This window comes from Vidua macroura, chromosome 8 (genome assembly GCF_024509145.1).
Source record: "Vidua macroura isolate BioBank_ID:100142 chromosome 8, ASM2450914v1, whole genome shotgun sequence".
NCBI lineage: Eukaryota > Metazoa > Chordata > Aves > Passeriformes > Viduidae > Vidua > Vidua macroura.
The window spans coordinates 12197130-12223905 of NC_071578.1; the positions used below are offsets into that span (position 1 = coordinate 12197130).

General features: G+C 43.9%; 1 protein-coding gene across 2 annotated transcripts in view; it reads left to right on the top strand.

The window, feature by feature from the left end:
- SH3PXD2A (SH3 and PX domains 2A) overlaps positions 1-26776 on the top strand; it is a 248293-nt gene that overhangs the window by 91862 nt on the left and 129655 nt on the right. For both annotated transcript variants that reach the window (XM_053983427.1, XM_053983428.1), the window contains 2 exons: positions 7728-7804; positions 15863-15954. In XM_053983427.1, coding sequence (XP_053839402.1) covers positions 7728-7804; positions 15863-15954 — 169 coding nt within the window. The remainder of the gene's footprint in view (positions 1-7727; positions 7805-15862; positions 15955-26776) is intronic.

The following is a 26776-nucleotide window of genomic DNA, read 5'->3' on the forward strand; positions in this document are numbered from 1 at the left end:
ATGACAGGTCTCATAAGGCAGTGTAAATGTTTTAAAGGCTCTGTTCCTTAAGGCTCCTGCTTTAGAAGACTGAGGTGGGACCATATGATCCTTTCCTGAGGGTGCGTACCCTCAGTGTCAGTAGGAAGACACCTGGTGACTTTACCAGACCCCAGTGAGCAAGGTGGTACTTGATGTGGGTTTGGAAAGAGCAGAGGCAGAGTTTTGTTAGTGTAGTTGCAGGGACATGGTCTTGTCCTTTAGGAAGAGTATTTTTTATGGTTAAGGTGGAACAAAGGCACTTGAGAGGCTCTTTCCTTGTCCTACTCAGGAGTCAGGCACTGAAGTAGCTCAGATGAAACAAACATTTTCACCAGCAAATGCATAATACCCACAGGAACTGCTCCTTCCCAAAATTGTTGGGCCAACATACAGCGATGTACATCATCCCAACGCTGCCCGGGGAGTGAAAGGTACTCTGGAACATAGCTCTGCAGACTGTGGAGCCCTAATGATTTGGAAATCACAGGTTAGGAGCCACTAATTACCTTGGCCAAAGCAGGACAGTGGCGCCAGCTGATACAGGAGGAAAACCAAGTGTTTCAGCAATGAGAGGTAGTGGTTGATGCTTCTCTGTTTCTCAGTTTGGTCCAGGGTCTAGATAGTTTGATCATTTTTTAAGCCTCAGTGGTTTTGCACATTAAATGACTTGGTCCTGGGTATTTGGAAATGGATCTTTTTGGAGGATGTTCAACAAAATGAAACAAAGAGTGCAGTGGATGTGATTCTTAGGGAAGAAGCATGCATAGGTAAAGATGATGCTTTGGATCTGCATAGGCTTTCCTGGTTTTCTGTGCCTTTTACTCGCAGTGTAGCAAAGATTATGTGAAGAGCAGGACACTCCTGCATCCTCTGTGTGAGAAAGCCCTCCAGTTTTCCTAAGGCATCATTTCTCAGGTGTTTTGAAAATTTGACCCTTTTTTGGCTCCTTGTCTCTATGGGACTGGGAATTGTCATGGTGTTGGTTCCTCCAGGTGAGGGTGTGCCAGTTGCTGGCTGCAGGTGTGAACACACTCCTCCCTCTGCCCTCAGACACACTGACTGCCTTCTGCAATTAAGAGCTCTTGGCTGTTGCAGGATAATGCAGCTCTTGCAATCAGCAATTACACACAAGTTCACTTTCCCCCTTGGAGAAGCTGAGCTGTGTAGTTCAAGGAGGCACTGATTTCACTGCAGAAATTGAAGACTTGACCCATTGAATCAACGCTTCCAACATTTTACAACCACCCACAGACTGGGAAGTTCAGTTTTAAGGGTTCTGGAGACTTGTGCTTGTACTGAGATAATTTTGTGTGGGGTAGACGCTTTACTTTGCTGTACTCTGGTGGTAAAGTTGTACTGATGGATCTCTGTGTTTGCTGGTGCTCACAGACCAATGCTCAGGGAGCTGCCCCACAGTGAAAAAATTGAAAGGATAATTTTGTGCAACTTCTGCCTGCCCTTTCCAGACCAAGCTCTGTATCATTTGCCTACACCATGATTCCTGCTTTGCTTTGGAGAGGTGAAAGATTTGCAACTGGGATATCTGAAGAGAAGATTACAGCAGCAATGGGTTGTTTGGGTGATAGCAGCAGGACACAGAGCAATATGAAGTAGCTCTTGGCCTATGCAAAATATTCTACAAACATAGCTTGAGATTTGCACCCCACGGCCCCTGTCTGTCACTCCTGAATTTCGGTGTCAGTGCTCATGGCTTTTCTTCTTCCAGCTGTGCCTGATGCTTGAATTCACAAGGTGTGTACTAGCAAAGCTGCTCTGGAGCTGATGCTGTTGTCCCCGGAGGATAATAGCCACCCCTCCAGACACAAAACCAGCCAGGTTCAGAGGTGGGAGCTCTTTGGAAGGGAATGCAGCCTCACCACTTGCCTGTCTTTGGTTTCCCTTTCTTATTATTCATGTAAGGGCATATTCTGCTTATCACTTCTAATGGAGGAAGATTTCTCTTCCTGGTGATACTCTTTTAATACAAGCAATGTTACTTCTCATGCTTTATTGCTTCTCAGTGATTTTCTTTAACATTGCAGCTTATGCACATTAACAACAGGATCCAAGGGCAGGAGGACACTGTCCCCACCATCCCCCACATCTCAGGGCAATATTGTTATTGCTTGTGTGGCTTTCCTGGCTGCCCCATCTGTCTCCATCACCTCTTGTCACCTTCCATAGTAATTCCTGCTGATTAGCAAAGGCCTTTATCAGCTGAGGCTCTTTGGCAAAACAAGTTCAGCCAACAGTTCTGACTCTGTCACGAGTTTCTACTTATTAAAAAAGTTTTTCCCCCTCCCACCGGTGGAAACACTATGAATCATTTCCCTCCCCTTTCTTTGTCAGGAGCAAATGCCATCAGTGTTAGGATCCTGGCATTGACTTTCTGACTCCAGGAAATCATGGGTGAAACAATCCATGGAAACTGGAATCCCTATTTAAAAGTAAGATATTATTTTGTAAGGAACACACCTCCCTTCTGGCTGCTATCAGATTGCCATCTGATTGACAATCACACGTACTTCCATGAGAAAAATAAATTTTTTGTTCTATTCCATAGCATTGTGCTGTTGATTTGTCTATTTTATAGTGCAAGGTGGCAGTGCATGCTTAAATGCCCCATTTGGGAGATAGATTGTGTGTCAGGTGCCTGAGAGTTTTGACAGGACCCTGAGGTGGTCACAGCTTAAGTGGGTTGAAGGGAATTCGTGTCATATTTGATTGCAGGCCTGTGCTTATTTGGTGTATAAAAATAATTCAAACAGCCATGTGTAAGAATTAGAAGCCTTCATAAAAATACTTGAACAGCAAAATAGTTTTAGTTACACTAGAAGAAGCTTCTTAGCTCAAAAGGAGAAGCTGTAACTGCACAAGGGCTAAATTTTGTATTTTTGTTTACTGATGCAACTGATGCAGTGTAACTGCCAGAAGAGTCTGACTTCATCTCCCAAGCTCTGAGAAGCTGATCTTGGGTTACACATATTGCTTGGCAATACATACAGACCTCATGCCTCCCAGGTTTTCAGGTAACAAAGGCGGAGAATCAACAGCCCAGTAACAAGAACAACATGAAGAGGCAGAAGCAGGAGCTCTTTCCTGCTCCTGGGAGACAGAACTGACAGAACCTCTACAGCTGGAGCTTCTGTAGTCAAGGCAGCACATGTCTCTTTTAAACGTAAATCAGATGAGACATTAGAGTACTTTTAATGCTCCCATTAGTCTTCGGGCTGTCCACTGTAGAATGTTTATCATATGGCTTGCTTCATGTGCTGTATTCTGAAGTGTAGTGTTCTGAAGTGTGGTGATGGTGCTTGAAATTCAAGATTAAATGTCAATATGCATTTGGCCATCGTCCCTTTGATAGTGTGTTTGGTCTCTTCTTAGTCTCTGGCAGAGGCTCTTTGCATCAAACAATTGCTGTCCTTAGGCCAATCCATCACCCAGACATACCTGGAAATGAGACTCGAGTTCAGCAATCAGAGAATAAGACCAAGAGATGAATCTGTTCTCTGTCAGATTTGGAAGGGAGCTAAAAACAATTTCCCTGCTCCCTGTTGGCCATGCAGCAGCTGCTGCTCATGGTCTGGCTCCAAGGGAGCAGCAGAGCTGGCAGCTCAGGACTGAGCCACTGGCACAAAGGTGGGAAGATCACAAAGGCATCCCTAGAAGGTCTCAAGGCCTGGATATGCAGCACCTCTCCTTGGCAGTGAAAGGTGTGATCAGGAGATTTGTTTTAGAGACTGTCTTAGAGCTTACAAATCACCAGTCAAGGTCAGTGGCTGCTGACAGCTGGCATCTGCTGTGATTGTAGGGACTATGTTCCATATGTCCCCCTTCTTGAAGAGGAAAGACAGGATTCTCCTGCTAGGCATCCCCTCAGGGACTTGTAGTGTTTCTTGGCCTGGTGGTGCCTGCTGCTGTCCTGCCTCAAGATCATGCTCCACAGTGTCACCAAGCCCCACAGGAGCTGGCCTTCTTCCCTGTACCAACCACATCCTTGGCTATTACAAACCATTAGGCTGTGGACCCTTCTGGTGTACCCAGCACAGGTCTGTGGGCTAATGGGAGCACCAGAGTGTTTGGATGCATTTAAACCACTTTGTTCTTGGGCCTCGTGGCACTTGTTAAAAGTCTATGTTACTCCAAGTATGAGGTGATGCAGGAATTAAGTGATATTCTGAGGATACTTTTAAGCTTACAGAATCAGCAGCTGCCAGATAGACAATCTCCTGCATAGCTTTATTATTCCCACTTTGTGCACCCACTGTGTATACAGGAGGAAACTTAGGTCTTATGAGGGAAGAGGTGTGTGGTCGTGAAATTAAAGACTGCATATATATATATATATATATATATATATATATATATATATATATATACACACAGACACACACAAACACAGATGAAGGGATGACTTAAGATGTCCTCTACTATGTTAAATCTGATACTTTGCCTCTTATCCATATTAATTTCCTAGGAATAATATTTTCTTTAAAGAAAAAATGATAAAAATAAATACTGTTATCCTACATTAGCAGCAGGGCTGGAGCCGTCTTTCCCACGTCTCTCTTTCCAATTGCTGCTGTCTTCAGAGACCTTCCTAACATGTGCCAGACCTCCCTTGGCCCTGTCCAAGCCTGGCACACCAGTGAATGAAATATTTGCATGAGGCAGCGTCATCTCATATAACCTTTGACTTCCCATCTGAATTGAGACAGACTTCCTGTTCACTTCCTAGCTGGGCTGCAGCGTGGTTAACAGCCACTCATTCTTCTGTAACATGGGGCTGTAGTGCCTGAGGAGGCTTAAAAGAGCTGCAGTAAAATTCAGGAGAGAGGAAGCAGCACTCTATGTACTCACAGAGAATTCATCCCTTCCTTATATTCCCAGAGGAAAAGCCAAGTGGCACATAAACCACTGCTCCACCCTCACGAGGAAATTGTCTGGGCTGTTCTGCATTTACCAGCCACCCTGGATCTTTCCCACTTGATGTTGGTGCTGGGCAAAAAGCTCCCTTCCAGTGCTGTCCAGAGGGCTCCTTGCTGGCTGATGTGCTCCTGCTGCCCAGCTCTTCGCCTTCCCTGGATTTATGGTGACCCTATCTCCCTTGTTAGGCAAAGCTTTCCATTGATGGGGTCTGCACTAACTTGGAGAAGGTAAAGAGTGTACAACATGTGTCTCTCACAATCCCTTCCTTTTCCAGTCCTGTGGGACCTCCCTTGCTTTCAGAGGAAGAGCAGGAGAAAAGGGGGAGCTGGAGAGAGCAGTGGTAACTCACCCTGGGTCTGCAGTGGTTCCTGCTGGTTGGTTGTGGTGGCTTTCACTGAGCCCCTGTCAGCACAGTCTGTCTTCCCAGACAAGGGAAGAAGCTGGGCACTTGGGAAGCTGTCCCTCCTTAGAGGTACTTTGGTGACCCTGTCAATGAGACTTCTCTGCCTGAAGACCTCCATAATTTGTGAGGGGGTCCTCTCCTTGCTGCCCATCAGAACTGCATATGTTTGCAGAGTGTCCTTGTTTTTCTTCTTGTTTTTTCTTTGTTGACTGCCAGTCCTTGGTGCTCTAAAGTACCCAGTCTTCTCCAGATCTCAGCTTTGAATGTCTTACTGGACTGGGTAGCCACAGATCTGTCCCGCTGGCTTTGTTGAGCCTTTTCCAGCTTCCAGTAGTAGAAGGAAAATCTTCCTTTTGCTGATGGGATTAAAATGGAAGCACCTTCTGGGCTTTGTTTTGTCCTAACACCACAGTTGCCCTGATATTTTCCATCTCCATTTAAAGACTGGATTAAGATTTGTCATATCCTGGGGTCTTTTTTGTACTCTGTTTAATATAACATTCTTTATTATTACTTTTAGAAAAGCTGAGTTGCATTTACAAGAGATCTTTCATGTGTTTAAATCTTTGCTTCCTTTATGTTTTTATATGGTCACCCATTCAACTTTCGACTCATGGCTTGAACTGAAAACAGGAAAGCCAGAAAGTAAGAATGTTTCCAAAATGTCATTTTCTCTTTGCAGTGTATTTATAAAAGTTGCAAAAAAAATACCAAGATCTCCCACACCAGCATTTCTGGAGCCCTGAGAAAGGACCTATTCCTTTCTCTATAGCTACCCCTACCTCTTTCTGCCCCAAAAAAGCAGTTTATTGCAGATATGCAGTATAAGTAAAGTGTGATCCTCAAGGCAGGCAATTCTCACTATTTACCAGACAGAGAAGCAGGAAAGCAAGAATCTTTCAGTGTGTCCAGGGTGGGTCTGTGCAGGAGGATGGAAGGGTCACTTTCCTTCTCCAGCTGCTTTTGACTAAATTGCTCAAGCTGATGCAATTTGACTAAATTGCTCAAGATGATGCAATGTCTCAGACACCCATTGAAGATATCCTGTGACCACAAGGCATCACATCCTACAGGGACGGCTCAACATCAGCATAGTAATGAGATAACCACAGGCAACCCAGAGAGAGAACTGATGGCACCAGGAAATGGCTTCACCTCACAGCACAAACTGTTTTGTTGCCAGAACTGGGGATAAAGATAAACCACTTTCTCCTGTCCGAAACAAAAGGCTTTAACACCTTCCAGATTAGCAGCTATGGAGGAAGAGGCAACCAAAAGGGGCAGTGTCTGGGGGAGACTTAGAGCCTTTGCTGCTGGACTGTCAAAGGCTGCCATTTCATTAACCTCTCGGATTGTGTGATCAGATGAAGTCAAAGCCACATATTCAGATTTTGGATCTGTTTTCTTCGTCCAGTTTCTTATCTCACAATCTATGGATGAGTATCTTATTTGCCTGTTGGCAGAAGAAGTTTGGAGCAGGGTGTGGTATAGATGTCGTGGTTTTTTTATAGATGTTTCATGGACTAAATAATGCTGGCAGATACTGTTTTCCTCTACCACAAGGAGAACATACAATTTATTCTTGTCTCATTATATTAAAAGAAATAAAGTACAAAAGGAAAAGGGAAGAAAACCACCAAAAAAGGATATAAAGATATAATCCCTTCTAGCCAAAAAAATACCAACTCTATGACATCCTTGTGTGTGGGGAAACTCAGTTCCTAGATTATTTTGATAAACTTTGTTACAATCAGTTTCACACAAAACCCGATTGTTTATTTAATCTTAACTGCTTGCAGAAATGTCATCCAGTAAGGACATGGAGGTTATTTTTTTTTTTTTTAGTTTAAAAAAAAGAGTTTGTTTATTTTTCTTCTGTTATTTGGTTTCTCTGTGTAGATTTATAAAGGCTCTGTCACCAACAGTCTTGTATTTGCTTGTGAGCTGGGTGTGTGGTTTGTCTGCCTGGAAGGGCAGGAGCATCCACAGTGGGAGGCAGCTGAGTGGGGAGCAGATGGAGCCCAGTGATGCTTCCTGCACAGCCAGCATGGACATGCCAAAGTGACCCTCAATTAGGAGCGAGTCATAACATAGTGTCAGTCCATTCTAGGAGAGTGCCATCACTACAAGGGAACCAAAACCTTTTGTGTTATCTACAGGATGAAATCAGAACTGCCTCCCCCCATCTCATAAGTCCCTGGGTCCCCTTCTGGAAGCTCACACAGGCAGGACTGTGGTGGCAGTCATCCAGGTCTCATGCTGACAGCCATGGTTGGAGCCAGGGATGAAACTCTCTCTGCTTGGTGCTGCTGTGCTGTCCCACATGGCAGGTGATGCCCCTAACCCTCCCCTTTCATGTGTTTCTCCTTAGGCAAGATCCTGTTCCGGAGGAGCCACGTCCGAGACGTAGCAGTGAAGAGGCTGAAGCCCATCGACGAGTACTGCAGGGTAAGGGCTCTGGGCTGGGCAGCCCTCCTGCCTGCCCAGGGGGGGCTCAGGGCACCACCAGCACTGGCATTTCCCTGCTGGACAGTGCTGACATCCATCACAGGGAAGGATGGTCAGGATGGTCCTTCCCAGTCACCACCAAGACTAACAGGGCAGGTGGAAACAGGCTGCTGTTTGCTCCCAGGGTCCTTGCAGCATTTTCCCTGGCAAACCTTATGTACTGGTTTGGTGCCTCATTTACTCAGTATAGGCTCTAAGCCTCGCCTGCCTTAAATGTGGATTTTATTTCTGCATCAGCCTTGATGATTCAGGAGTTGAGCAGGCAGAGTGGCACAACTAAGGTGGTGTTTTCTTCTGTTTTCCGTCTGTCTGTCCCCTGGTGCCACATGAGGAACAGTGGTGGCTGGTGCAGCACTGAGGGTGGACCTGTGTCTTCCAGGAGTGCTTCTCCTCATGAGTGAAAGCCTGGAAATGTATTGCTGGACAGAAAAGCATGACTCTGTTGAGAAGAATATTAAGCCACCTAATCTTTTCTTTCTAAACTAGAGTTTATGATTTGATGATAATTCATTCTCTGTCAGTAGAATAAATTCATTTGCTTAGGCAAGTCCTACTTGCTTAGGCAAGTAGGATTCCCAGTTTTTGCAGATGTATTGAGTCCGTCAGCACATTATTTAAACCCCAGACTTCCTCTCTTATTTTCCTTGAGGTTTTCTTTCCATTTTTAGAAAGTCAGAGGAGCAGGTGGAGGGGGGAAAAAAGCATTCCCAAGAACTTCTCCAGTCAGACATTTGCTCATCCAAAATTGGAAGCAGATTGCCAAAGAGCCTGAGGCATGCTGGGGGTGGTGGTGCTGGTGAAACCCATGCCATCTGCACCCCCAGGGTGAGGAAGCTGCAATGAAAGTCTTCTATCATGAGATCAGGCTTTCTTGTGTGACAATTGGTGTACTGTCTTCCTGCTGGCAGCCACATGGCTCTTTCTGAAATATGTAGGGTCTCACTGGGTCCCCAGCCACCCTCCTTCAGACAGGAACTGCCGGCGACAGGAGCAGTGAGGGCTGGCTGATGTCAGGGTTCACCCAGCAGATGGAAGTGGGGAAAGCAGGGACTTTGTCGCCCAGCAGTGAAAGCAGTGACCAGGGGCAGCTGGTTCTCTGGGACCCCATTGTCTGTGCCCCAGACAGACCTGACCTGACCCAGCCAGGCCTGCTGGGGCTCCACTGGTCATGGCCAAGGGATGTGTTGTGGCTGAGGGCACATTCGCTGACACTGTGGTGCTGTGATTCCTGCTCTTCCTCGTTTCCTTTTTTCTCTTGGAGAAGTCTGGCTCAGGTCATAGAATGGTTTCACTTTGGTTCAGATCCTCTGCTGCTGCCCAGACATGATTGGATATGTCCCTGAAGCCAAGCTGTTTACTTAATCCATATATTGATAGATGCTGCTTTTGTGAACAGAGACCCTGCAGTGTTGGATTAGCCCAGTTTCCCCCAGCCCAGTGTCTCCAGTAGCAGCCACAGTGGTTCTCAGCACTGAGTATCACAAACCTTTAGTGACTTCTCCAGAATATTATTACAGTGGTCTCTGACACATACATTTCTTGTGCTTGATGTAGTGTCTTTTTATTTCATTTGCAGTTTACTGTCATTTGTATTTAATTTCTCTTTGTTCCCATTTTCTGCTTTTCTACCCCTATCCAGTGGATGTTTTGACTCTTTAGAGAATTGTATGGAACTGTAGAACAAGAGCATAATTTTGGCATGTTCAGTCCTGCTTCTATAAGAGTTCAAAGCTTATGTCCCATGTTACTCCTGAAATGAGTAGGCTGACAAATTTGAAAAAATTAGAGAATCATGCTGGAATTATGTGGGTGAAGCTGATGGAATAAATATGTCTTGGGATAATAAAATGAATAAATAGAACAATAGACCTCTGTCCACTGGAATCTGTGGGGCAGTAGAGGAGGGAGGCAGGTTCAAATGCAAAGTTCATGGCATTTTTTGTTTGCAAGATAAGAGTTTTCCATCCATTTCACCTGTCCTGGAAAGCTGAAGCACAAATGGGGGATGCAAATGTTTGACCATTTGTTGTCTTGTTTTTGCAGACTGTCAGTGTGGAAATTTGCATGGCTGAGAAGCAGGTCTTACTCCTGCTGTGTGGATGTGTTTGTGATTTCTGTGCCAGGAATAAGCAAAGGCTGTCTTAGAGTTTGTGAGGATACTTGGCAGTAAAGGGAGGTCTGCAGAAGATTCTGTATCAGGGGCATGATCCCTCTGGACCTTACAGCTTTGGGCTCTGTACCCCTCATGCCCGGGTTATTCCCAGTGCATTTACCAGCTTAGAGAAATGCCATCACAGAGGTAACTAAGCCAGTGGTTTTGCTAAGGCTCCAAGAAACTTTGAAGTTGCAATGAAAACGAGAGGAGTGGGATACATGGGAAGATTTCCAGGAGTTTTCTCCATGAAAGTGCAGAGTCTGGATGTCCTTACTGGTAACCTGAGTGAGTTACCAAACAAACTGTGTTTTGCCAGTAAATGTGTGCTGCCCACTGGAATTAGTCTCTCTGGATGATTTCCCTCTTAACTGTAGGCTTGGAATTAGTTTAGTGTGATTTAAGGTCTTCTGGACTCATTGGGCCTGATTTTCTAAATTTGTTTAGGAATTTTTGCCAATGTGAAAGAAAGAGCAACTTCATAGAGCTCCCTTCCTGAGAGACATTTTATTTATGAGGTTTTTGATCTCTCAAACACACCTCTGGTGACTGTCCAGTATGTACCATCATGTCTTCAAGAAAGACCTTTCAGGTCAGTGGTTCACAAAACCGTCGCTCTGTCCTTTCACAGCCCTCTGTGAGGACACAGGCCAGAATTTGCTGGCTCCCACATGGGTGCTGATCCTAATTGAGGGAAATATCTTTGTGCAGGGAAGACCTTAAGATGTAACATCCTGTTGTCATAAACACTAACCTAGATTTGTCACATGCCTTCATGCTGTCCCATAAAGCTGGATATGGTTTTAAGTAGAAGCTTAGGGGCTTTTCTGTGGTGAGGCTTGAGTACCCAAATGGACACCACCTAAATAAAAAATTAAATGAGCAAGTCACATCAGTGCCAGGAGTAGTGGTCATTCTTTTATTGAAGTTCACTATTTCAGAGACCATACTTCACAAACATAAATTACCTCCCTCTTGGTCTCTCAGTCCTGCCTCTCTTTCAAGGTTTAATCCTTGAACCTGTCAAAACAGGTACACAGACATTTCTCGCTCTATCTGTTGTACAACTAAGCCAGTTTGATTGAAGATGGAATAGTAGTCCTGGTCAAGAATGGGAGTTTAAATTAAATACTTTCAAAATTTATCTGTCCTTAGTGAAATACTTTCAAACTTGATCTGTCATTTTTAATCCATGTTTCATAATCCCAATGCATTTAGACTGGCTGCACTAATGAGAGTTAATTTTTTGCAACACTCTTCTCAGCACCTGGGGCAGAGCCTTGCTTTCTAGTGTGTTATGGTGCTTCCATGTCAGAAGCTCTTACATGGTCCAGTTACTTGCAAAACTGCACCCTCTTTCCTCCTTTTCTCAACTCTTTATTTATTCCCACTTCTTCTCCAGTCTGAACCACCACCATGCATTCTTCATCCACTTCTCTGCCTGTCAGTGTTTGCCATCCACTACTTCAGTGCTTTAGTTCAAGCTTGAGGTTCTCAGCCAAACAGAAGGTGTTTTCGTATAGATGAAACAATTTATTTCTTTGTTCTCAGAAATGATCTGTTTTAATTGCACCTTCACCCTTGCTGGGCTCATGACCATTCCCAAACATCTGGCTCTAGCGACTACTGTTAATGAAAATGATAAACAATTAGAGGAAAAGTAAGGGAGTCATAACTGTGCAGTATTGTGAACTGGCACTGTGTATTTGTATGCACAGCTGGGAATAAACCCACTGGATATCAGAGATTTAAAAGCTGTGCATTTGAAGTGTCTCTAGAGGCTGTGTGGAGACAATCAGTGATTCACCCCTTCCAGAGCTAGACACCCATGGCAGGGGTAGACAAAGCACCCTCTGAAGATGCTGCCCTTTTTCTAGCAATGATACAAGTTGATAGACAAGTGTAACCAGTCTCCCATATAAGACACATGAAGTTCAGTGGGGTGAATACCATTCTGTGCATATATACACTCATGTGCTGTGCATCTCTACACATACACATTTCTGCATCAGTTTTTTTTATAAATGTATCTGCAAAAATGCAACCCACAGGACTCAATGCATTGTTAGGAGTGCCTGCAGCGTTTTATACCATGTATTCCATGAAGCCTTTGAGCTGTGATACAGTCCCAGGGAACAGTTGCCAGTTCATGTAAACATAGGCAATGAACCCCTGCCTGCACTTGGTGCTCTGCTGCCTTTGACTGCTGTGTGTGGCACACAGCAGCTTTCCACAGGTGGGCTGGTGCTCTGAGAGTAGCTGGTCATTCCCAGCACCGAGGGCTGCCTGCTCACACCCTGTCTCATGTTACAGCTTTTCGACATCCTTTTGAGTCACCTGCTCTGCAAGACTGTAAGCTGTAATATAGAGCCAGACATCATCTCAGGCTGGAATGACACATAAAAGCCTGTCTCCTGAGGGATGCATGAGGACTGAGCAGTGCACATCCGCCTGTGCACGCCAAGCAAGGAAACATGCTGTTACTGATAGCACTCGATGCTTGTGCAAGGCTGAGTTCTGCTTGCTGGCACTTTTTATCTCCCACCTTTCCTGTGCAAGTTCCTTGCTGTTCCTGGATGCTTGCTGTTTGTAGCTCTGTGTGTTTACCTCTGGTTTTCACATCCCCAGAAGAATGTCACTTCCCTGTCCTTTCTGTCTTTTGTGTCCCTCTTTGTCTTTACACTTCTTCCCTTGACCCTGCAGTCTTTCCTTCAGGCTTTTGCAGCTCTGCCCCTAGTTGTCTTGCTGGAAATGCCAGAAGCTTGCATTTTCCCCTTGCAGACTGACAGTGGTGTCCCTGATCTCCTCAGTGCATTTTTTGTTTGCTCACCAGAATTGTGTTGGCTTTGACTTGTTCATGTGAATGTTGTGTATTTGCTGAAGAGATGTTTGTCTCACTAAACAGTGTCACTGCTCCCTGCTGCTATTCAAAATTTAATAGAAGGATCCTGATTAGTTTTATACCCTTGGTTGGACTTTTTAAAACCATTTCTTAGAGTTTCTTACTACTTCTTTGGTTTTTGTTCCAAAAAAAAAAAAAAAAAAAAAAAAAAAAAAAAAAAAAGTTAAAAATTGACTGGTTTGAATTTACACCTGAGCTTCCCAAAAAGCATGCAATGGCAAGTTACTATGGAGTGGATTTCAGTCCATCCCTGTGCATAAAGCTGGAAATTGCAGCACCTTGGGAGATGATTCAGAAGCAGAAGAGCCAGCCCTGCCCCAGGGTGGGAAGGTGGATGACTGGGTGTGGAAATGACTGGCTGATTTTTATCCAGTCCCTGAAAAAGCCTGGAGTCAGAGAGGTGCTTTTCAGTTATCCCTTCAGCTCGGCAGGACCACAGTGCTTCTGGGGATTTCCAGGCAGCCACTGATTCAGGGGGTTCAGATTTCCCAAAGCTTCCCTCGATTTAGAAACAAAAATCTCCACAGCAGCTTTGCATTCCTCCATCACTGAAAACCCAGTCTGTGCTCCAGCTCAGTACTGACATCTGGAGCCTGGTTCTTGGGAAGGGTGAGCACCTGTGACCTGTAGGGAAGTGGTGGCTCTTTGGGAAGGCGTCTGATGTGCGAGACCCCCCGCACTGGGTGTAACGCGGGTGTTTGTGTTTCTCTAGTAATGATACGTATCGTTTGCACTGCTTGCTCTTGCCCCATTGACTGTGCAAGATTGAGCCCTTTGGGATTTCAAAACACACTGTAGATATTGAATATCTGAGCCTCCTAACCTTTCTGCAGATTAGGTAAGTGTTATTGCTCAGCATTGTAAGGGGGTAACTGAAGATATATCCCAGCTGAATTTGATGAAAAGAGGTTAAGTAACCTGCCCTAACCAAAAAGGGTGTGAGTAGTAGAGCCAGTGCTAAATATCAGCTCCATCCACTGTTGGTTAGACAGCATTGCTTTGCTGTCTCTTGCTTGGGGTGCAGATGAATAAATGTTGTTTATACTCTTGTTAGCCTGTGCTGGTGAGGCATTTCTCTTTCAACATGCTGTGATCATTACTATTCCTGGGCACTTCCTGACTTCCCAGGGTTGTTCCTGGTTTGCCAGCTGATGTATGTATTTATGTACAGTAGGAAAAAAGGCAGAGCTCACACCTTTGTTACACTTTTAGACAAGTTTGAACAAACAGAGGTGGAGACCAGGGCATCTTTTGTTCCTGTAAAAGTGCTTGAGCTTTTCAGCTGTTCCATTTCATCCTGCCTTAGTGCAGCAGCCAGAGGTGCTTACCCTGGCACTTGGACCCACCTAGCTGTTGCCCAGCTTCTGCATCTGATGCTGCTTCCTTTGCAAGGCATCTTTTTCAGCTCTGTAGTGCAATTCCACATGACCAAAGGCCAGAGTCTCATTTTTCACAGGCCTAGTGATACCAAATGGATTTTCCTAATGTTCTTATAACCTCCTTTCACAAAGGAAAGGAGAGCTGTAGGTGTGGAAGCATTTGACTTTGAATTTCTGAACACCTCAAAACAAGACGTCCATCATCTAATACTGGAAACCTGCAGTTTCATAGCAGGCTTTTTCCAACTCTTTTCCTTCACATCCCCAAGCAAATGTGGTCTTGGAAACAAATCTGGCCACTTCTAAAGCCTGGTTAAAAACAGCTGTGATGGTAACCAACTGCCTTGTCCTGCCTTTGTACTTTGGTTGGACCTTCTGGCGTGTCTGACCAAGATCAGTCAGATGTCTCATGGTTAATATAACCTGTTCACCCTAATGCATCGTCATTTAATTCTGGTGCAATTTTTCATCCGTCTTTCAAGATTGTTTGTCCTACTTTCAACTAGGAGAAGAGCCAGACAATCTCATTTTGTCAAACAGGTTTACAGCAACTCTAAGAAGCTTGGTCTATATTTAACCTGTGGCCTATTTTCAGCATAACTTTAGTGCAGGAGGAGGTGAAGTCCAGCCTCTTTTCCTCCTCTGCCTGTCATTTCTGGAGGCAGTCTCAGAGTCATGTCACTGAGATCTGCTGCCCCATCTCTGTGAGCTGGGGACAGCTCTTTAACTTGTTTTGGCACCATAAAGCTCTACATTCTGAACAAATTCACAGCATGTTTCTGCCTTGTGTGCTTGTCTTATCTTAGGTCTTGCTTTCCAGTACACTTCAGCATAATGTGGTTGATGCCCAGACTGTACTTAGCTATTGCTGAATGTGACAAGTGCCATGTCCCTCTGCCAAGGTGAGTGCACAGACACTGTTAGCCAGGATGTGCTGTGCAACCTTCTTCATGCAGAAAAACCCTCTCTGTGTTTTGGTTGGGTTTGATTTATTTTTTTCAGACACTTAATCAAACTTCCTTTCCTGTTAATTTAGGAGCAAATTGGTTTGGTTTGGTTGTGGGGTTTGTTTAGCGAACTCTGCCTTTTGTGTGGACAGCGCTTCATGGAAATCTTTCTGGAGCACATTAATCTGTAGTCTGAGTGGGTGTTGAATTTGTGTGCATTGACACAAGGCCTGTAAGCCCTAACCTCAGCGTTTGAGGTGCTGTGCAAGCCCATGCCACAGACTGTCCCAGCCACAGAGCACTTATCTGTGCAGTGTCATGGTTTTGCACTTAAGGACCAAATTCTGCTCTTGAGCACATGGCAAAATAAATTACATTGGATGATTCTAAGAACTGTTGCTTGTCTGAATTCATTGCTTCCTACCTGACATTTGCAGTCAAGGCTTGCTGTTTCCTTTCTTCACAGGTAAGTAGCCAGGTGTGCTGCTGTTCATCAGTATTCCTTTCCCCCTGCCAGGACTGTTTTGCCTCCTTGTGCTTGGTAGTTTATATGTTTGAGGCCATGTTTCAAACTTGGCTTATGTCTAAGTGCTTCTCACTCTCTGTTTTGTTTTGCAGGCACTGGTTCGGCTTCCTCCCCATATTTCACAGTGCGATGAAGTCTTCAGGTTCTTCGAGGCTCGCCCAGAAGACCTTAACCCTCCAAAAGAGTAAGTGTTGTGATGGTTTTCCAGTGCTGCTCGGTACACTTTGATTAGCTGGAAGGAAAAGGTCATTTGTTTTCATTACTGCTGTAGACGTGGGAACAGATTTTGTAGCTTTCAAGTACTACCTAGAAAATGCCCAGCAGTTACACGCAACCACTTTGGGTGAGTGGAGGACAGGGAAGTCAAGCAACCTTCAGACACAATTTTCAGCCATCCTCCACCCACCTTTGCATTGTTCCTTGCTCATGGTTCTAATGAGGGAACCTCCCCTGGTTTGTAGGTTTTACCTGATAGCTATCACCAAAGAGTAATTTAGTTCCCAAAAAGCATTGGCTCCGTAGCAGGGGGAAATCCTGCCAGTAAGCACTTGGCTCATAATTACCAGCTGCTTCTTTAAATGTACTCCTGCCCAGAGATACTTAGTTATCAGTAGGGAGCAAGATTGTGGTCCAGATCCAAAACTGTCTCTGGAGAGTCTATTCTTTCTAAGCAGGAAGCCAAGAAAAGGAGAAGGGAAAGAGTTCCCATTAAACACGAGGCAGAATTGTAGCCTTTACCTTGGAGCAGACAGGCTGATTCATGCTGATGGAGTTAGGGTTCATAGGACTAATTTATCCAGGGAAAAGCACTGGCAGGAGGGTATTTACAAGCAGCAGTGCTGCCTTGCCTGGTATTTCCTTTTCTCTTTCATCCCAAACAGGATATATTTTATTGTACTCTGCAATAAGATTTTGACTTGGTACCATTGTGCTTTGTGCTGCTTTGTTGCATGATTTGGAACCTGATTGCAGGCTGTGTTACTGGAATTTGCTTTCTCCCATGTTTGCACAGCCCACTGGATAAGGGGAAGTGGATGCAAAGCTTATGAGCTTTGGGCACTTCAGCACATGCAAACCTGTAGTTATTGGAAAGACTTGTACTGGCTTCAGTTGTCTGCTCCCATGCTGGTGAAAAAGAGAGGAGGACCTTTGCATTTTGATTTCCCAGACTTTGTTCCTTGCACATGCATGGGTTTGTACAAGGAGATGTGTTATTAACATGTGTACTGAAGAAATCACTACTAGCATCTCTGAGAGCAAAGTCTTTTTTTGTTTCATGAATGAAGGAAAGAGCAGTTTTAAATCAAAAGTCTGGATAAAGAGCTGCTTTTTTTTATTTCCTATCTAGCCTTGTTTTAGGAAAATGTCTGGTGAGAATAAATATAGTTGCTTGTTCATTGTTAAACACATATTGCAAACTTAGAAAACATTGCAAGAAAATAAGCCTGTTACACTCTGAGAACTGCTGATTATCACAGTTTCCATTTAGGGTCTGCAAGTAGGTTTGCAAAGGTTGTTTGATCCCACAACACCACATTTATGATGCAAAGACACATCCCTGTGTGCCAGGCAGAAACAGACACCCAGAAGAGGAGTTAGGTCCTAAGAGTTATGGAAGAGTTCACATGGAGGATCTCAAAAGGAGGTTATGACTCTGCTTGAAACTCCTGTCTGCTTTCTATATTGATGCAGACCTACAGCACCTCTGCAAGGCAGGGGACTGGGACCCAAGCCCACCCCCAGATGTACACTAACCATTATGGCTTACATCCCTTGTCCCTACGCAAAGTTGTAGAGGGCCTGTTTGACAGCCTTGCAGGAATTTTCAAGTTATCCCTTCACTCCCCTTTGGAAAAACAAAAAAGACTGAATGTTCTCAGCCCAAGCCTTGCATCCTATTCCAACCTAGTAATAAGTGTGATTTATTTCCCTGGAAAATGTAGAGCAATAACCTGATTAAATCTCACTTCACTAATGTCTGCAAGACATTAATCTAGCGGGGTTAAAACAAATCCTACCTCGTCTTCTGTAAGCAAACAGATCTTAGGGAAGGTGTCTAAGGTTTCTGCTGGGAGTGCTTCACAAAAGATGTATTGTTGAAACTGAAGATTAGTCTCTACAAAAAGATGATGTAAAAGCCAACGGAAACATCTTAGTGTTTTTCTTCTGTGAACTGAGGGGGAAGGGAGGAGATCTGAGGCTCACTGGACCACTGTGTAGGGTCTGGGGGAAGGACACCTCCAGGGCGATTCTGAACCTCAGCAGGCACTGCAGGAAGGAGCATGATTCCAGAGAAATCCCAATTTATTCCCTTGTTTTCTTACTCTGCCAAGCCCCTCCAGAAACAGTGAGCCAGTAGTGTCCAAGCCCTGTGAATTCAGTCTTCTCTGGACCTCATGGTTCATCATTCCTCTCACTGGAGGTAGGGCTGTAGCCTGGAGGCATCATCTAGACTACCCTTATTATGTTATCTATTTCTTCAGCTGCTTCAGCCCTCAGCACAGAGGTGGTTTGTATGTTCATCTGTCAGCATAGACATTGGCATTGAACTTGCTAATTTAAAGAACAGTAAGCAAGTGACTCAGCCACCAAGGGGCAGTGAACAGAATTGCTTGTGCTGCCTTCATGTCTCCTCTCTGTGCACAATGAGATGATCTTTAGTTTCATGTTGACCTGCTCAGGTTTTATGCAGCAGCTTGGCCTCATAAGACAAAGCCTGACCTAGGGTTTAATTAACTAACTAATTTTCAGGAGTGTAACCTTAATCCCATGGACATTTGGGTTGTTGAGCCCAGAGAGTCCATTGAGTTATTGTGTGTCAGTGACTAAACCTGTGCTTCCAAACAGAAATATGTGGAAGCTTAAACATCGAGGGAGGAGACACAAAAATGTCTAGTTGACCTTGCAGCTGGAATGTGCAGAGAGGTATCCATGCCTTTAATTGCTGTGCCATGGCTTGCAATGGTGCACTAATCTATGTAGCACTGCATTAATTCAGCCGCAAAGCTGAGCTCTTCACTTCTGTTCCTATTGTCCTGAAAAACACCAAAATTCCCCAGGAGTTCCTTAGGCACTTTTACAAATGTGTTGCTGGATTCTTCCTTACAACCCTTCATCTGCCCTACCCTTGCCTCCTCCCTGCTTCTTTGTGCGGTCCTGTCCGGGTTATGCCGTGTTTGGCTCGCCGGCTGCTCCCTACAGAGTCATTTCCTACTGCTGCCGTGCTCCGACTGCCCGCAGCGCTGAGCAGCACACAGTCCAGCTGCAGTAAAAGCTGGGCTTTCCCAGTGCTCTCATAATCTGGCCAATTTGTTCGGTTGAATTCACAGCTTAGGTTTTCTGTTTCCTGTTTTGGTGATGGTCCAGGCTTTGGAGTCCTGTGACAATAGGCAGAAGGTATTTCTTCCAGCTCATTAAATCTCTCCTGTGTACAGCAGCTCACAGGCAGAGAGCTGGAGAGATGTCTCAAGAAATCTCAGCATTTGTACTGGCTGACAGTCTCCTCTGCGCATGCTCCTGCTGGTGGATATAGCTCCAGACCAAATAGCTCCCAACAGCAGGTTTCCTTCATGTGGCATGGGAGACACCATAGGAGGACACTAAATTCCTGCATGGAATGGTGAGGGAGCATTCTCAGGCTGTTTCACATGGTGGAAGCATGGCTTTTCCAAGGGAGCTGGGGGGCCATGGGAGCAGTGATGTGCCAGGCAGGGTTGGGAGCTCCAGTGACAGTGTTCCTGGGGCAGCTGTTTGACTGCTCTCGCTCCATCCCCTGGATTAGCTGCAGGGAAAGCTTCAAACCATTGGCCCTGGTACAGGAGGAGCATTCTCAACTGCCTCTGTTTCCAATATGTGACATCTTAGTGTTTGGGCAAACACCTGTGTCTGTAGGCACATGGCTGGGCTTGTGTCCTTTACCATGCCCGTGTAAGGGCCACATCCTGCACTGCCATGGGAAAAGACACTGTGAAGAAGGAAGTGTGTTTTTATTTATCCTTTGTTCTAAGTAAACACCATGTCACTAAAAAAACATTCATTTACTGGATACTTCTGTTAATAATTATAATTACTGATAACTAAACAAGAGGTAGATTAATTTCAGATTTCTGCTGGGGATTTAAATTCAAGGCTGAGGTCAGGCCAGGGCTCACAGTCAACAAACAAAATCTCAGAAACCAATTTTTTTAATGATTCTATTTTACTAGAAATAACAGAAATACCCAAAAAGTAGGATTAATCAATTAGACATTTCATATGGTTTACTGGTCTTAGGACTTTTTGCAGTGAGTTTCAAAATATCACAGCCAGACCACTCTTGTGAGAGTTTGTTTTTTCTTTGTGTCTAGATCCAGTCTAAAGAGCAGATCAAGAGCCAAGGATTCAGTTCTCCAATACTTCCCTCTATAGAAATGCATGCAGTCTCAAACAAGATTTCTGTTTAAACCACCACTAATAATATTATCAGCTGAATTTAAAGCAGTGTTCAGTATCTGAGAATAATTTTCCTCTGAGAATCATAAAGCAATTTTCAAACAATATGCAAATCCAGAAAAGCTAGGGAACTTATAGGTATATGACATATTATGAGGGTTCATGCAGAAAATGGATTTAATGCTAAAGTACCTTTACTAAAGAACAGAAATGCTCAGAAAAAGAACAGAAATGCCAGAAAAAGCTGGATTCTCCTCTTATTCTTAATGTATTACAAATTCCTGATAAGGATGGTGAACAGAAATAGCCAGGGTAATGGAGGGACCATGTTAAGGAAGCTGCTTTAGTTTATGAGTGTATTGGTGCTAAAGCACAGCTGCCTAATACACCATTTTCTATCCATAAGCATGACTGTGTCTATATACAATTATTTCTGTTTCCCATATCTGCTCTGTAATAACAATTCAATTACCTATTGGTAGAGGAGGAAAACTTTTCATGTGTGAAATATCTGTATTTATTCTGATTTGTTTGATATTATGAAAATACTTTCTCTTACATTCCATCCCTTATATTTCATTGCTTATATTTCACTTAGATTTTATTGCTTTTGAATTGTGTTTCCCAATACACTGGACAGCTGAGTCTCTGAGCAGATGTGCTTTGAGGAAAGCTGACATTTTTTTATTCTGATTGCTCTTTCTTACAGGACTTGCAGTACAGATAATTTCCACATCATTTAGGAATGTGCTCAGCACCAGTTGATGACAATTGGCATTAGAGTCTGAACTTGGCACTGTTACTGTGACTGCTCAATGCACACATTTTATTTGGGAAATTTGTTCCACTTGAGAGAGGCAGAATGGAAACTAATTTCCCTAAGAAATAAAAAATCAGAAAAGAGATAGAGGTTTCATTTTTCTTTGATTTTTTTACCTAGGAAGTAAATTATGAAACACAGAGTGGAAAAAGTTCTGATTAAAGATTGTGACAGGAGAAGGCAGTTAAAACTCACTGTTTGAAGGGAAGAAAAATTTAATATTCTCAAAGAATTATTTATTCACCGAGGTTTAGGTAGCTAAGGATGCAATAATGCTTTAGGGCTGTTATTGCCAAGAGCCTTGCTTGGCTACTCCTAATTAGTCACCCAGCTCTCACTGATTTCACTGGGAATTAGGTACCACAGCTCTTTGAGCATCTCCAGTGTAGTAGAGCACCTGTGTTTATTTTCTGAAATATGCTTGGTTTAGGGCTGTATTTATTAGTAATATTTGGCCTCAACACCTAAATTTGTGGAATAAAATGTCTCTTAGGCTTTTAGATCTCAGAAGTGCTTTACAGTATCCTGCTCACAGCGTGGGACTGTCACAATCTGTGGCTGAGAGGTCAGGCAGCCCAGGAGCAGAGGAAGCAAGTGTGGCCAATGCCCAGCTGTGACCCGGGGAGCAGGAGCTCAGTCTCTGGGCCACGGTCAGGTGAGGCTGTGGTTCCCCCTGTGTGTGCTGCCTTTCATCAGTGCTCCTGATCTCTGGAAGGCTTGGAGATCATTATCTTAAATAACCTAAGCCAATGCAGGAATGGAAAAAAGGAAACAACAGATTCATTACTAGTTTTCTTCTTTAGTTTCACATGGGACTTTTCCCTTTTGTTTGTAGCATATAAACCAATTTGGACTGGAGTATCAAATGGAGGGTATTGAAATTTGCTACTGGCTGCAGCATTGGTGATACCAGCAAATAACTCAGCCTTCCTGAGAAAAGATTGAAATTTTTTTTGCTACTCTTTCAGAAAATGAAAAAATAAATTACACGTAGATAAATATAAAATAATAAACCTGAGGGAAAATGGAAAGCATGCTAAATGAAATATGTTCAGCAACCAGAAAAAAAAAAAACTATAGAAAAATAGCAGCTGGAGCAACATGAGCTTTTGTCCCTTGCCTTGGGTATCACATTTGGGTTGGCTCATGCTTTTAGGCCTGACTGTGAAAGGACACAGAGCTGAGAGGAGCAAAGACAGTTTAATGTACTGACACTCAGCACTGGCAGCCAAGCATACAGAAATAGCTTTTGCCTGGATTGGTTATAAGCAGGCTGCAGGGTTTAAAAGTGGGATGCTGTCATGGGCACAGGATGGATTAAAAATAAACAGACTTACTTGAAATTCATCAGTATGAGAATGAGATAAGAGCTCTGCCAACACCCAGCAGCTTCAGCAGTGGCACTGGATGCTGCCTTGCTGGGGCAAAACACAAGAGAGTGTCAGTGCTAGTTAAAGTTCACTGTTTATGAGCAAAAATTAAAAGAAAAACAAGTTTTCTTTTGCTGTAGAAGAGTAGTGACTGAGAGGTGCTTTGAAATGCAGAGATGTTGCCTTTAGAAAAACTAAATGCCAAACCTGTTGGCTCAAGATCTTTTTGCCTGTCCAGTAATTTTACTCATATCCTAAAGGAGCAATCACTGCTGATAATTTGCCAATGCCTATTTTGTAGATTAAAAAGTAATAGTTTGCTTACTGCTTAACTTAAACCATAAAATTTCTTCTTTCTGGAGAAACTGAGTGGTTAATGCAGGGCACTGGGGAATTTGCTCCTTACTATCTCATTGATTTATTTTGTGATGTTGGAAAGGCCTCTTACATCTCCTGGCTCTACCTGCAGAATGATTGCAGAGTTTTGGTTTCAGAGATTTGCTAAGAGGATTTGATTCTGGTAAGGAAATCCCATTCTATCCATAATACAGTTTTAGAGATATGCAGTTTCAAAAATAATTTGTTTTGAAAAATCATCACTCAATGTTGGAAGAAACATTACTTCCAAAATCTGTCAGGAAAGCTTGTTCTGCTGGTGCTCCTAGATGCAAAACCAGTTAGAAAGTCAAAACAGTAAATGTATTTGTTTATGGAAGTGGGGGAAACCTGGCCTAATGAGGCAGGATTGGATCAGAACCAAAATAACTGGATTCAGAGATTATCAAGTCTGTTGTTAAGGATTTGAGGTGCCAGTTATCCTTGAGTACACACTTCTAGAGAGGTTTGGCTCGATGCCATGGGATCTTCTGGAGTTCTCTGTTTAAAGGCAGGTGATGCTTGGTTTGCAGCCCACAGGGTTGAATTGCCTCTGCTGATAGACAAAAAAGAGATCTTTATCTCCATATAGAAGAGAAGTGTCTGGTCCTCATGTTCTTTGTGGATAAGCCTGGAACTGAGGAGAGGACGAGGGATGGGGACTTCCTTTTCTTATCTGGGTTTCTTGCTCTGGTGAGCCCCTGCTGGCAGGTTAATTGCACACTGTCACCATTGACTCATCACCTGCCAGGCAGGAGGAGCTGGGGTGGAGTTTTCTACTCACTAACATGACAGAGTTGAGTATAGCCTGTCTTGTCCTCTGTGTGTCACATCTCTGGAAAGCAAGAATAGGCAGCTTACATTGCAGATGTGATGATATCACAGAGAAGAGCACGGCCGGTCATTGCTGTGTCTATAATATGGTCGCACTGTTGTTTAATGAAGATCTTTCACTCTGAAGAGGAGGGCTCTAGGGACAGACATGCTTAATGGGGTGGTTGCTGCCAGGGTGATAAGTAATCCCCCAATGGTGCCTAGGGTCAGATGGGATTTTTCAGTGGTCTGCTCTTTCTGTTGTCAATTGCTGTTTAATTTTGACATTGCTTGTCTGGAGAGTCCCTTTGTTTTTAGCACTGTTGAGGATCAGTAGCCTCACTGGTTACAAAAGTCTCATGTACACATGCCTAGTGTGACCCTGTGTGTGATTTTGAACTGTTTGGGGGCAAGGTAGGACATCCCATTACGTTTGATAGGATGTTATCAGACTGTACTATATGTGACAAGGGAAGGTGTTGCTTACAATGTATTTTAATGCTGTTTACCACCAAAGGCCAGGTGGAGTTGAAATCTCACGTTTATTTAAGGTGAAGCATTGCTGTCTAAACACTGGTAAGCAGAGGTGATGGTCCTCAGTAAACAGGACTTTGAGAGTCTCTGGCACTGCCCTTGTCATCCAGCAGTTGCCTCTGAAAAGAGGAGGAGGCCTTAAAAATCAAAGCATGCTGAACAACAGGTAAAGCAAGTCATGTCTCTCTGGAGAGCTGCTGCCTCTCCTGCATTTTGTTGAGATGAGAACTAGGCTTTGGTTCTGGCTTGGTTGAATCATATTATTATTATTCAGTGTACCTGTCTTTACGTGTTCATCTCAGGCCACCAAAGAGTTTGTGCTAGAAATCCATTCCATTACATACACGGGGCTCAGTGTTTTGTGTCTGTCACAGAGATTTGCATTCAGCTCCCAATGCTGTTGCAGGTAAAAGTCTTGTTTATAGCAAGCCTGGGGAAAAAAACCCAACTTTTGTGGCAGTAGGGAGCCATCCCCTGGAGTGCTGCACATGTCCCAGGTGATCTCTTTTGCTCTCTCTTCTGTCTCTTGAGAAATGGGGTACCTTTAGGACTCTGTATATATAAAAAATACCAGACCTCAAGTGGCTCTGGCTGAAGGAGACACAGTGATCTATTAGTAGATTCATTTCCACCCTTTCCATCTTCCTGACTGGTCTGCTGCTGACTGTCTTTCATGCGTGCTGTTCCCAGGAACACAAGCAGAGGATCAAATAACAACGTGTTTTGACTCCAAACTCTGGAATGACTTATCATGCTATCAAAGCTTTTGATTTAATTGAAATTTCACAGATAACCCTAGACCTGCTTTTAAGTGCAGACTCAAGAGGCAGTGGGAATTCAATTAACCACCCCCTTCCCCTGCCCCCCATCACACCATCACCCTCTCTTTTAATGCTTGCATCTTGCTGGGGAGTTTTATGGAAGGGATTTGCTACTGCTTATCTCCAGCTAGGTCTGTGTGTCTGGGTTCAAAGATACCCTTTGTTTTTGGGCCTCTTTCTTTTTCCAGTTATGCAGAGTTTGATTGGAATGACCCTGCTGACAGTGATGGACAATTTGAGATTGACAGTAATGCAAGGATTACAGAATTTGCTCTGTTAGAAGTAGAATTCTTTCCTTGTTTCCTTGTTCATCTCTTAAAACAAAAAGCTCAGGAAGATGTTCATTTAAACAGACCTTAGATATATAGTGAATAGAGTATTGACTGTGGCTTTGCAATACTTTAGTATAATCTAATAAATGCTGATTATTTGCTGGATTCTTGCAAGCTGTATTTCTTCCCAACTCCAAGGAGTTTTAATAGCCACTCCAGTAATGCTGACTGCAGTACACTGTGGTGAACCTCAGAACATTGTGTATGTCTGATTACATTTGCTTTCAATTACAGTCTTGTGGGTCTAAAAAATCACAGCAGTTCAGGCTCATTTGGGAACCACCACAAAAAATCACCAGTAATCTGAGATAGCTAGTACTTGAAAATATAAAAGAAGAATAAAATGTTGAATGTTGGGGGCCAAAAAAGTATATTTTGCTTTATGAGGAGTCAACCATGGCAACAGCTGTAGGATTAGAACAGCTGGAGCACCATCTGTGGCACCATATCTAAAAGATAAACCTTTTCCTTTCCCATCCAAGCGTGCCAGGAGTGAAGTGTGAGTGACTCATGCCAGAGATGGTGTTCATCAGAGGCTTGAAATTCTCCTGGTGCACTAGTGAGTTAGCAATGCTGCTGTCTCTGCTGCTCCCCATTGGATAGATTGCTGGTACTTTTCCTGAGGATTAGAACCTCACCAACATCATCCTCCCTTTCTGGGGAAGCTACATAGTTCTTGAGGATGCAAAAATTAAATTAATCTTACTTCAAAACACACTATTTTGTGGAGATGTCGATTATCCTCTAAATCATACTAAAAGAGGAGCTTTCTTTTCATGAGAACATTTAACCAAAAAGGAACCTCTCAGTTCCTGTTGAAATATGGTGCCAAATCCCTGAAATCAAATAGTTTTCATTTGCCCTCTTGAGCAGCAGGATGGCTGTGGAGTGAACAAACATGTACAGAGACATCTGTCAGACAGCTTTGCAGGTGACCCCTTCTGCAGTGGTGCCCAGGTCTCTGGGTTGGGACTTGATCTGCCTCTGGCAGTCCTGAGGTGTGTCTGGTGCTGCCTACATAATTCCTCAACTCTTCCAGCAGGCAGCTCTGGGACAGCATCAGCCATGTGCACAATCCCTTTCTCCTGTGCCAGCATCTGGCAAGTAGAAAAAGAACTCATGAATGCATTAAAGTGTAAGCCCTGGTGCAACCCTTGGTTGGGGCATTGAGACTATTTGGGAAGTAAAAGAGGAGCAGGAAGGGTTTTGCTGTGAAAAAGCCCAGCCACAGCACTGTGGCACTGGCAGTAGTGCTGTGAATTTTCACCCCAAGCAAGGAGAATTAGTTCAGCTATTCAGAACACAGGAGCAGAAAGTGGGGTGTAAGGCTGCCATCAACCCCTGAAAGTAAGGGCAAATGCAAAATGAGTAGTAACTGGGGCAGCTTTTACTCTTGTAGTGGGAACTGGTACACCTTGCTAGTGTTCTACATTTCTTCCTACAAGATGGGACGTTTAAGCAACACAGCTCCTAAATTTGGGTGGCACATGAGTAAGAGAACTGAGCACCT